Raw genomic sequence first — 13,469 nt, forward strand, 5'->3', positions numbered from 1 at the left:
AAGTTGATAGTTACAATGATTACATCACCTGCAGCTTCTTGTTTAGTCCTTTGCTGCCGTTATCTTGCTTAAAGACGAGAACCAAGCAACAGATCTGACAGAAAACCACAGAACCTCTTCGTTCTCATTTTGGCAGTCATAAAACGAATCTATTCAAAAGCATACCCAACTTTCCTGCTTATTTTTTTCTGTAAATGAAACCACAGTTTACTTAACAATTTAATCGTTTTTGCTGTGTGTTCAGAACTTAAGGCTGAGTGCAGGCCAGAGATTAAAAATTTTTAAAAAACTCATCAAGCAAAGATCTTCTCATGAAGGTCTGTAGAAAAGGGTTTCCCATTCCAGTCCTATGAGATCCACAATCCTGCAAATTTTTTATGTAATCCTGACACTGATCATCCAGTCAAAAATACTTTGCAATTTCTCTCAGAAATACGTGCTAATCAGAAGAGTAATTGAGCTGATACTAGAGATGATAAAGGCTAAATATCCATCTATGTCTATGTACTGTATATTTAGGCATGGAAAATCCAGATGTAGAAAAATCTATTGTTGTTATACAGAACTAATTCATGGGTGTCCAGAACAAAAGTCTTTTGGTTAAAATCCACCACTACCCCTCCTGTCTCCTTAAAGACACACTGCAGAACTTTCCATTTTCCCCATCACGCGCCTCATATTAACGGTTAATTTGGTATCCTTCTTGCATCCAACCTGACCTGTCAGCTCTTGTTATTATTATTATTTTTATTCGGACACTTCGCGTGCTTTTTTGGAGGCCTGAACGTGCTCGAAAACTCACCAAATTTTGCGTACCCCCCCAAGGGAATACGAAAAATTTGATATTTTGAGGTGCTCCAGAATGTTTGGGCGAAACTGAATGAGAGCGCCACCTATTTTAGGTGCCCCGCCACTGCATGTCATTAATCTTTATGAACATTCATACACATGATCTACATGCTAGGGCGAACAAAAAATCCTCTTAATGTCATGGTGAAATGTCGACAGGAAGGCGGCCATTTTAGGTCAAAGTCAATATTTTGGCGTTTTAGCACCTCGCATTTTAACGAACTCGTCCTAGAGCTTTTATCCCACTGAGCCACAAATTGCTCAGGATGTTCAGGAGGCATGTGTGATTAAATGTTGTGTTATTTCTTCTAATAGGAGACTTAGTTTACGAGGGGCGGGGCCTCAAAGTTTGATGTCTCGCCAGGAAAAATTAAACGGATATAACTCCCACATAAAGCAACATTTCTGCACCAAATTTGCTAGATATGATGGCAGTCCCCTCCTACAGAGTTCTATATGTCAATATTTTGATTATGAAATAGCCACGCCCCCTGGTGGTCAAAAGTGTTGTTTTTTGCTCACACACCCATAACTCTGGCTTGGTGGACACCACATGGCCCAAATTCACTCAGGCATCACAAAACATGTTGGTGAAGAGATCTTATAAAGGACGTTGCTCTACGCTGCACGGCGTGCCCGTGACGCCATGGCGAAGTTCCACGCGGCGGCTTGACATCATAAATCACTATAAAATTGTCAATTTTGATCTGATCACCCTAAAACTTATAGGGATTAATAAGGGATCAGTCCTGAACAGATTAGTGTGACCATTGCTGGTGTAGACCTAAACTCCGCCCACTTACAACAGGAAGTGTTTTTTTGCACGTTTGAGGGTCATGCTTCTAAGCAAATGGTCCAAAACACTTGAGCCTCCTCCAAAACATGTCAAACCCTTTCATGATGCCACAATAAAAACCTCAAGTCGCTACGCTAAACGGGACATGGCGAATGGCGGTCCAACGCCATGAAACAGGAAGTACCTGTGACCAAGCCATGGAACCTTGGACCGCAACCATACTTGCCATGACTGATGACAGTAAGGCCCTGAACTAAGCCCCATTGAAACATAATGGAATACATGGAGCATGTCTCCATAGCGCCCCCTACAAAATTTCAATCAATCAGCCCCGCCCACTACATGGACCGACATGGATAAAATTCAGCACAGTTGGAGAACCTTCCAGTACCTTCAAAAAAGTCTCTTGGACATATGGGCTAAATTCAACAGGAAGTCGGCCATTTTGAAAAAGGCGCCATTTTTGGGGTCATTTCTTTGCCATGCATTTTAAACAACTCCTCCTAGGGATATTGTCCAACTGACACCCAACTTGCACAGGATGCTCAGGAGGCATGTGTGATTTAAAGTTGTGTTATTTCTTCTAATAGAAGATTTAGTTTAGGAGGGGCGGGCCCTCAAAGTTTGATGTCTTATTAACAAAGACTTATTGCTAAAACTCCCACATAAAACAACATATCAGCACAGGAATCGCCACATTTGATGCCAGTCCCATGATGAACAAAATCTACAATGCAATAATGGGACTATGAATTAGCCCCACCCCTTGGCAACAACAAGTGTCTGATATCGTGAAACAGGAAGTACCTGTAACAAAGCCATGAAACCTTTGATCTTCACCATACTTGCCATGACTTATGACAGTTATGTCCTTAATAGAGTAAAATTACAATATAGTGGAGAAGATAGTAAATGGCTCCATAGCGCCCCCTACAATATTTTAATTAATTAGCCCCGCCCACTACATTGACTGACATGGTTATGATTCGGGAAACTTGTAGACGCTCCCAGTACCTTCAAAAAAAGTCTCTTGGACATATGGGCTAAATCAAACAGGGAGTCGGCCATTTTGAAAAAGGTGCCATTTTTGGGGTCATTTCTGTCATTTTCTTTGCCATGCATTTTGAGGAACTTCTCCTAAGAATTTTGTCCAACTTTAACCCAAATGAGTCAGGATGCTCAAGAGGCATGTGTGATTAGAAGTTGTGCTATTTCTTTTAATAGGGGATATCATTTAGGAGAGGCGGGGCAGCAAAGCAGATGTGATGCAACAAAAAGAAAAACTGACATAAATCCCCCAAAAAACAACCAACCTGCACCAAATTTGCTACAGATGATGCCAGTCATATCCTTCACATTTGTGCATGTCAATAATTAGATTATAAATTAGCCCCGCCCCTTGGTGACAGGAAGTGACCGTTCATAAGGTCTAAATGGCCTGAAGTGCAGTCTGGCTGCACTTTAGGTTGAGAGAGGCATGGGAAGGATGTTGCCAGGGGAGGCGGTGGCATGATGCCGAGCGGCGCCATGGTGCGAGGGCCTATATCACCGCCTGCGGTTTTAATTAGGCCCGAGCACCTTGGCGGTGCGAAGGCCTATTGTAATTGCAGCGTTTATTATTATTATTATTATTATTATTATTATTATTATTATTATTATTATTCTCCTAATAAATGAATTGCTTTTTTGGAGGCCTGAACATGCTCAAAAACTCACCAAATTTTGCGTACCCCCCCAAGGGAATGCGAAAAATTTGATATTTTGAGGTGCTCCAGAATGTTTGGGCGAAACTGAATGAGAGCGCCACCTATTTTAGGTGCCCCGCCACTGCATGTTGTTAATCTTTATGAAAATTCATACACATGATCTACATGCTAGGGCGAACAAAAAATCCTCTTAATGTCATGGTGAAATGTCGACAGGAAGGCGGCCATTTTAGGTCACAGTCAATATTTTGGCGTTTTAGCACCTCGCATTTTAACGAACTCGTCCTAGGGCTTTTATCCCACTGAGCCACAAATTGCTCAGGATGTTCAGGAGACATGTGTGATTAAATGTTGTGTTATTTCTTCTAATAGGAGACTTAGTTTACGAGGGGTGGGGCCTCAAAGTTTGATGTCTCGCCAGGAAAAATTAAACGGATATAACTCCCACATAAAGCAACATTTCTGCACCAAATTTGCTAGATATGATGGCAGTCCCCTCCTACAGAGTTCTATATGTCAATATTTTGATTATGAAATAGCCACGCCCCCTGGAGGTCAAAAGTGTTGTTTTTTGCTCACACACCCATAACTCTGGCTTGGTGGACACCACATGGCCCAAATTCACTCAGGCATCACAAAACATGTTGGTGAAGAGATCTGGTAAAGGACGTTGCTCTACGCTGCACGGCGTGCCCGTGACGCCATGGCGAAGTTCCATGCGGCGGCGTGACATCATAAATCACTATAAAATTGTCAATTTTGATCTGATCACCCTAAAACTTATAGGGATTAATAAGGGATCAGTCCTGAACAGATTACTGTGACCATTGCTGGTGTTGACCTAAACTCCGCCCACTTACAACAGGAAGTGTTTTTTTGCACGTTTGAGGGTCATGCTTCTAAGCAAATGGTCCAAAACACTTGAGCCTCCTCCAAAACATGTCAAACCCTTTCATGATGCCACAATAAAAACCTCAAGTCGCTACGCTAAACGGGACATGGCGAATGGCGGTCCAACGCCATGAAACAGGAAGTACCTGTGACCAAGCCATGGAACCTTGGACCGCCACCAAACTTGCCATGACTGATGACAGTAAGGCCCTGAACTAAGCCCCATTGAAACATAATGGAATACATGGAGCATGTCTCTATAGCGCCCCCTACAAAATTTCAATCAATCAGCCCCGCCCACTACATGGACCGACATGGATAAAATTCAGCACAGTTGGAGAACCTTCCAGTACCTTCAAAAAAGTCTCTTGGACATATGGGCTAAATTCAACAGGAAGTCGGCCATTTTGAAAAAGGCGCCATTTTTGGGGTCATTTCTTTGCCATGCATTTTAAACAACTCCTCCTAGGGATATTGTCCAACTGACACCCAACTTGCACAGGATGCTCAGGAGGCATGTGTGATTTAAAGTTGTGTTATTTCTTCTAATAGAAGATTTAGTTTAGGAGGGGCGGGCCCTCAAAGTTTGATGTCTTATTAACAAAGACTTATTGCTAAACCTCCCACATAAAACAACATATCAGCACAGGAATCGCCACATTTGATGCCAGTCCCATGATGAACAAAATCTACAATGCAATAATGGGACTATGAATTAGCCCCACCCCTTGGCAACAACAAGTGTCTGATATCGTGAACCAGGAAGTACCTGTAACAAAGCCATGAAACCTTTGATCTTCACCATACTTGCCATGACTTATGACAGTAAAGTCCTTAATAGAGTAAAATTACAATATAGTGGAGAAGATAGTAAATGGCTCCATAGCGCCCCCTACAATATTTTAATTAATTAGCCCCGCCCACTACATTGACTGACATGGTTATGATTCGGGAAACTTGTAGACGCTCCCAGTACCTTCAAAAAAGTCTCTTGGACATATGGCCTAAATCAAACAGGGAGTCGGCCATTTTGAAAAAGGTGCCATTTTTGGGGTCATTTCTGTCATTTTCTTTACCATGCATTTTGAGGAACTTCTCCTAAGAATTTTGTCCAACTTTAACCCAAATGAGTCAGGATGCTCAAGAGGCATGTGTGATTAGAAGTTGTGCTATTTCTTTTAATAGGGGATATCGTTTAGGAGAGGCGGGGCAGCAAAGCAGATGTGATGCAACAAAAAGAAAAACTGACATAAATCCCCCAAAAAACAACCAACCTTCACCAAATTTGCTACAGATGATGCCAGTCATATCCTTCACATTTGTGCATGTCAATAATTAGATGATAAGTTAGCCCCGCCCCTTGGTGACAGGAAGTGACCCTTCATAAAACCTAAATGGTCTGAAGTGCAGTCTGGCTGCACTTTAGGTTGAGAGAGGCATGGGAAGGATGTTGCCAGGGGAGGCGGTGGCATGATGCCGAGCGGCGCCATGGTGCGAGGGCCTATATCACCGCCTGCGGTTTTAATTATTATTATTATTTTTATTCGGACACTTCGCGTGCTTTTTTGGAGGCCTGAACGTGCTCGAAAACTCACCAAATTTTGCGTACCCCCCCAAGGGAATACGAAAAATTTGATATTTTGAGGTGCTCCAGAATGTTTGGGCGAAACTGAAGGAGAGCGCCACCTATTTTAGGTGCCCCGCCACTGCATGTCGTTAATCTTTATGAAAATTCATACACATGATCTACATGCAAGGGCGAACAAAAAATCCTCTTAATGTCATGGTGAAATGTCGACAGGAAGGCGGCCATTTTAGGTCAAAGTCAATATTTTGGCGTTTTAGCACCTCGCATTTTAACGAACTCGTCCTAGAGCTTTTATCCCACTGAGCCACAAATTGCTGAGGATGTTCAGGAGGCATGTGTGATTAAATGTTGTGTTATTTCTTCTAATAGGAGACTTAGTTTACGAGGGGCGGGGCCTCAAAGTTTGATGTCTCGCCATGAAAAATTAAACGGATATAACTCCCACATAAAGCAACATTTCTGCACCAAATTTGCTAGATATGATGGCAGTCCCCTCCTACAGAGTTCTATATGTCAATATTTTGATTATGAAATAGCCACGCCCCCTGGAGGTCAAAAGTGTTGTTTTTTGCTCACACACCCATAACTCTGGCTTGGTGGACACCACATGGCCCAAATTCACTCAGGCATCACAAAACATGTTGGTGAAGAGATCTTATAAAGGACGTTGCTCTACGCTGCACGGCGTGCCCGTGACGCCATGGCGAAGTTCCATGCGGCGGCGTGACATCATAAATCACTATAAAATTGTCAATTTTGATCTGATCACCCTAAAACTTATAGGGATTAATAAGGGATCAGTCCTGAACAGATTACTGTGACCATTGCTGGTGTAGACCTAAACTCCGCCCACTTACAACAGGAAGTGTTTTTTTGCACGTTTGAGGGTCATGCTTCTAAGCAAATGGTCCAAAACACTTGAGCCTCCTCCAAAACATGTCAAACCCTTTCATGATGCCACAATAAAAACCTCAAGTCGCTACGCTAAACGGGACATGGCGAATGGCGGTCCAACGCCATGAAACAGGAAGTACCTGTGACCAAGCCATGGAACCTTGGACCGCAACCATACTTGCCATGACTGATGACAGTAAGGCCCTGAACTAAGCCCCATTGAAACATAATGGAATACATGGAGCATGTCTCTATAGCGCCCCCTACAAAATTTCAATCAATCAGCCCCGCCCACTACATGGACCGACATGGATAAAATTCAGCACAGTTGGAGAACCTTCCAGTACCTTCAAAAAAGTCTCTTGGACATATGGGCTAAATTCAACAGGAAGTCGGCCATTTTGAAAAAGGCGCCATTTTTGGGGTCATTTCTTTGCCATGCATTTTAAACAACTCCTCCTAGGGATATTGTCCAACTGACACCCAACTTGCACAGGATGCTCAGGAGGCATGTGTGATTTAAAGTTGTGTTATTTCTTCTAATAGAAGATTTAGTTTAGGAGGGGCGGGCCCTCAAAGTTTGATGTCTTATTAACAAAGACTTATTGCTAAACCTCCCACATAAAACAACATATCAGCACAGGAATCGACACATTTGATGCCAGTCCCATGATGAACAAAATGTACAATGCAATAATGGGACTATGAATTAGCCCCACCCCTTGGCAACAACAAGTGTCTGATATAGTGAACCAGGAAGTACCTGTAACAAAGCCATGAAACCTTTGATCTTCACCATACTTGCCATGACTTATGACAGTAAAGTCCTTAATAGAGTAAAATTACAATATAGTGGAGAAGATAGTAAATGGCTCCATAGCGCCCCCTACAATATTTTAATTAATTAGCCCCGCCCACTACATTGACTGACATGGTTATGATTCGGGAAACTTGTAGACGCTCCCAGTACCTTCAAAAAAGTCTCTTGGACATATGGGCTAAATCAAACAGGGAGTCGGCCATTTTGAAAAAGGTGCCATTTTTGGGGTCATTTCTGTCATTTTCTTTACCATGCATTTTGAGGAACTTCTCCCAAGAATTTTATCCAACTTTAACCCAAATGAGTCAGGATGCTCAAGAGACATGTGTGATTAAAAGTTGTGCTATTTCTTTTAATAGGGGATATCGTTTAGAAGAGGCGGGGCAGCAAAGCAGATGTGATGCAACAAAAAGAAAAACTGACATAAATCCCCCAAAAAACAACCAACCTGCACCAAATTTGCTACAGATGATGCCAGTCATATCCTTCACATTTGTGCATGTCAATAATTAGATGATAAGTTAGCCCCGCCCTTTGGTGACAGGAAGTGACCCTTCATAAAACCTAAATGGTCTGAAGTGCAGTCTGGCTGCACTTTAGGTTGAGAGAGGCATGGGAAGGATGTTGCCAGGGGAGGCGGTGGCATGATGCCGAGCGGCGCCATGGTGCGAGGGCCTATATCACCGCCTGCGGTTTTAATTATTATTATTATTATTATTATTCTCCTAATAAATGAATTGCTTTTTTGGAGGCCTGAACATGCTCAAAAACTCACCAAATTTTGCGTACCCCCCCAAGGGAATGCGAAAAATTTGATATTTTGAGGTGCTCCAGAATGTTTGGGCGAAACTGAATGAGAGCGCCACCTATTTTAGGTGCCCCGCCACTGCATGTCATTAATCTTTATGAAAATTCATACACATGATCTACATGCTAGGGCGAACAAAAAATCCTCCTAATGTCATGGTGAAATGTCGACAGGAAGGCGGCCATTTTAGGTCAAAGTCAATATTTTGGCGTTTTAGCACCTCGCATTTTAACGAACTCGTCCTAGAGCTTTTATCCCACTGAGCCACAAATTGCTCAGGATGTTCAGGAGGCATGTGTGATTAAATGTTGTGTTATTTCTTCTAATAGGAGACTTAGTTTACGAGGGGCGGGGCCTCAAAGTTTGATGTCTCGCCAGGAAAAATTAAACGGATATAACTCCCACATAAAGCAACATTTCTGCACCAAATTTGCTAGATATGATGGCAGTCCCCTCCTACAGAGTTCTATATGTCAATATTTTGATTATGAAATAGCCACGCCCCCTGGAGGTCAAAAGTGTTGTTTTTTGCTCACACACCCATAACTCTGGCTTGGTGGACACCACATGGCCCAAATTCACTCAGGCATCACAAAACATGTTGGTGAAGAGATCTTATAAAGGACGTTGCTCTACGCTGCACGGCGTGCCCGTGACGCCATGGCGAAGTTCCATGCGGCGGCGTGACATCATAAATCACTATAAAATTGTCAATTTTGATCTGATCACCCTAAAACTTATAGGGATTAATAAGGGATCAGTCCTGAACAGATTAATGTGACCATTGCTGGTGTAGACCTAAGCCCCGCCCACTTACAACAGGAAGTGTTTTTTTGCACATTTGAGGGTCATGCTTCTAAGCAAATGGTCCCAAACACTTGAGACTCCTCCAAAACATGTCAAACCCTTTCATGATGCCACAATAAAAACCTCAAGTCGCTACGCTAAACGGGACATGGCGAATGGCGGTCCAGCGCCATGAAACAGGAAGTACCTGTGACCAAGCCATGGAACCTTGGACCGCCACCATACTTACCATGACTGATGACAGTAAGGCCCTGAACTAAGCCCCATTGAAACATTATGGAATACATGGAGCATGTCTCCATAGCGCCCCCTACAAAATTTCAATCAATCAGCCCCGCCCACTACATGGACCGACATGGATAAAATTCAGCACAGTTGGAGAACCTTCCAGTACCTTCAAAAAAGTCTCTTGGACATATGGGCTAAATCATACAGGAAGTCGGCCATTTTGAAAAAGGTGCCATTTTTGGGGTCATTTCTTTGCCATGCATTTTAAACAACTCCTCCTAGGGATATTGTCCAACTGACACCCAACTTGCACAGGATGCTCAGGAGGCATGTGTGATTTAAAGTTGTGTTATTTCTTCTAATAGAAGATTTAGTTTAGGAGGGGCGGGCCCTCAAAGTTTTATGTCTCATTAACAAAGACTTATTGCTAAAACTCCCACATAAAACAACATATCAGCACAGGAATCGACACATTTGATGCCAGTCCCATGACGAACAAAATGTACTATGCAATAATATGACTATGAACTAGCCCCACCCCTTGGCAACAACAAGTGTCTGATATCATGAACCAGGAAGTACCTGTAACAAAGCCATGAAATTGTTGATCTTCACCATACTTGCCATGAGTCATGAAAGTTATGCCCTTAATAGAGTAAAATTACAATATAGTGGAAAAGATAGTAAATGGCTCCATAGCGCCCCCTACAATATTTCAATCAATCAGCCCCGCCCACTACATTGACTGACATGGATAAAATTCAGCACACTTGTAGACCATTCCAGCACCTTCAAAAAGGTCTCTTGGACATATGGGCTAAATCCAACAGGAAGTCGGCCATTTTGAAAAAGGTGTCATTTTTGGGGCTATTTCTGTCATTTTCTTTGCCATGCATTTTGAGAAGTTCCTTCTAAGAATTTTGTCCAACTTTAACCCAAATGAGTCAGAATGCTCAAGAGGCATGAGTGATTAAAAGTTGTGCTATTTCTTTTAATAGGGGATATCATTTAGGAGAGGCGGGGCAGCAAAGCAGATGTGATGCAACGAAAAGGAAAACTGACATAACTCCCACAAAAAACAACCAACCTGCACCAAATTTGCTACAGATGATGCCAGTAATATCCTTCACATTTGTGCATGTCAATAATTAGATGATAAGTTAGCCCCGCCCCTTGGTGACAGGAAGTGACCGTTCATAAGGCCCAAATGGCCTGAAGTGCAGTCTGGCTGCACTTTAGGTTGAGAGAGGCATGGGAAGGATGTTGCCAGGGGAGGCGGTGGCATTATGCCGAGCGGCGCCATGGTGCGAGGGCCTATATCACCGCTTGCGGTTTTAATTTAATATGTAATGTCAATATATAAAACATCAACTGATGCCTTTAATCTGATAGATTGTGACATCTTTCCTGAAGCATTAAATTTTAACTCCAAGTGTTTTTTGTGTTCAGGAGGAGCCGATTCGAGGTTTCAGGTTCAGCAGCTACCTGGAGTTTATGCTGGGACTGGAGCGCAGCTACAGGACCGTTGTTCTGACCGACATGGAAAGCATCAGAAACCCAGCAGAGTAAGAAGATGTTGAACCTTTTAATGAGAACGGTTCAACAAAGGACATGCGATGAACTTTACAGCTTGGTTTAGAGTCTTTTGGTGTATTTATCCACACGATGTAAATATGAGACTGAATTCTGCCTCCATGGTGACAACAACACAACTATCCTGACACTTCAGTCTCAGTCTGTCTTTAATGAACTTTAACGGTATGATTCTGTACGAAGTTGTAAAGTATTCTACATTATGTGAATACTGCTTTAACAGCTGTTGGCTGGAAAATTCATCAGTAAAAACATCTGTTTTATTATTTATTTTTTTCTGACAATGTTTACAGCAAAACTATTTGCATTTTGTAAAAAAGATGTCCTGGCTTATTAAAAAAAAATTTGTAGGTGCATTTCTCCTCATCGCTGTCAGTGTTCCATCAGCCTGGGAACTGGAATGACTGGGAATAAGGCAGTGCTTGCACTTGTGGAAAATAATTGAGGACCGAATGTAAAAATGAAAAAAAAAAGGCTGAAAACTGAAATGTGATAAACTCAGGGATGGTTCAGATATACTACTCTGAATGCTGTCACTTTATAACATTCATTTAAATGAACTTTGTGAACAAAATCAGTCAATCCATCTTTTAAAGTAACTGCGACCTCAAAAAGTTGCATTCTGGACTCGTGTGATGGTAAAATGTGGTTGATTCAGCATCAGACTGTTCACACTGTGCACAGGTGTCAAACTCCAGTCCTCCAGGACCAGTATCCTACTGGTCTCCATGCTCCAACACACCTCACTGAAATGAATGATTAGGTTGACAAGATGCTGTTGGATCTATTTGATTTGAATCAAATGTGTTGGAGCAGGGAAACAACAAAAATCTGCTGGAGTGATCCTTGAGGGCTGAAGTTTGACACCTCTGGGACAGAGCAACACGTAAGACGAGTGAATTGGGCTGTGATGATATGCTTTTGTTCTGATTTGATTCAGATTTTTTTGGGTCCCGATTCGATTTAAATTGCGATTCTCACAATTCTTCGATATTGCTGATTTTTGTAGATTAAAAGCCCAAAAAGTGTACAAAACTTTTTGTTGCTCATTTTTATTGATTTCAATTAGAAAAAAACAACACAGCAGCCAGACCATCATTCTGCTGTTATAATGCCCAAGAAGACAAGTAAAAAGATCAATAAAACAATAAAAATGACAAAAATTTTAGCATTGATTATTTTTGTTTATTTGAAGAAAAACAAATTTCTGAAAAAAAATCAATTTTTAAATTGTGAAACAAAAAAATCCCCCTTTTTTTTTTTTTTTCTTTTTTTTTTTCAGTTAAATTTTTCCACCCCTAAGAGTGAATATACATCAGTCTTTTCCAGGCTGGAGGGAGACACAGGTAGGGTGCAGGCTTAGCCGTCAACAGGGGGCGCGTCGCTGAGAAATGTGCAGACGTTTGGTGTCCTTTTCACCTCATAACAACACTGGCTTGATTGATCCAGAAAATAGTTTTAAGGATGCATTTACTCCAGGATCGTCTCGAGGACTCTGTTGAGGTGAGCAATCCTGACAAAATGGTTTTTACTTTGGCAAACCGGCCGTCTGGACACCATGCAGTTACCACTGCTGCCCACTAGAGGTCAGATTCCCCAAAACGGCCGCTGACCGAGAAGGAAAAAGCAAGTCCGGCTTGTTGTTTGGCCCTGACCACGGGTGAGAAACTCCATTCCACAAGGGTTCTTTTCTGGCCAGTGTTCCCAAATGGGCGGTTTTACGCCCATTTGGGCTACTTTTGGTTCCACCAATGCGTTGGTTTTGTGTATGACATTTGGGCTGCTTTTACGGGTTTTTATTTATTTTTTTTTTATTTTATTTTTTTTAGTATTGTGAAAACAGCACAACATACAGATTCTCGCTTTCTTCCTCACTTAAAGCGCGTGGAAGAAATACGCTTTAGAATATCAGGCATGGGTCTGCAGGCACTTATAAAGTCGGTGGGGTGCCCCCGTGCCAGGCACGTGATTGGTCTGTCTTGGACTTGGTGGTAATAGAGCTTCCGGGCTTTTCCCATAGTGAGATACCTCACTCAGTTTTTCGAGAACCGGGGTTACCATGGCAACCTAACATTTTCAGCACTGCGTGGAAAGAGCTGCTGACGTCCCTAGCGACACATTAATCATAGCAATGGCATGTTTTGCAACATATGTAGCCTATTTGGTTGATTTACTGTGCTCTTTGTTGGTCGCAATTTGCAATAAAATATTTGTCAACTATTTATCTGTAGCCATTTGATGAAGATAGGAAGCTCTGGATACTTAGTGTTTTCTATTGTCTGTGTAAATATTTTACGGTTTTACACGGGTGTCTGGCAACTTCGTGGTTTGGGCTGGTTTTTATTGGATTGGGCAGGTTTTAAGCTATGATTGGGTTAGAATCACATGTATCCAGCTGCTTCTGGTCAACTATGTATTAATTTCAATTGTGTTGGTCACATACAAGCAGTTTTTTTCTCCACGCAGGCTACACCACACATCATGTCAGG

General features: G+C 42.1%; 1 protein-coding gene across 1 annotated transcript in view; it reads left to right on the top strand.

Annotated features, from left to right (window-relative positions):
* The window catches only part of tbc1d32 (TBC1 domain family, member 32), a 168,832-nt gene that overhangs the window by 136,074 nt on the left and 19,289 nt on the right, over nucleotides 1-13,469 (top strand). The window contains exon 34 of the mRNA XM_079255902.1: nucleotides 10,837-10,952. Coding sequence (XP_079112028.1) covers nucleotides 10,837-10,952 — 116 coding nt within the window. The remainder of the gene's footprint in view (nucleotides 1-10,836; nucleotides 10,953-13,469) is intronic.

This window comes from Telmatherina bonti, assembly GCF_933228915.1.
Source record: "Telmatherina bonti genome assembly, chromosome: 16".
NCBI lineage: Eukaryota > Metazoa > Chordata > Actinopteri > Atheriniformes > Telmatherinidae > Telmatherina > Telmatherina bonti.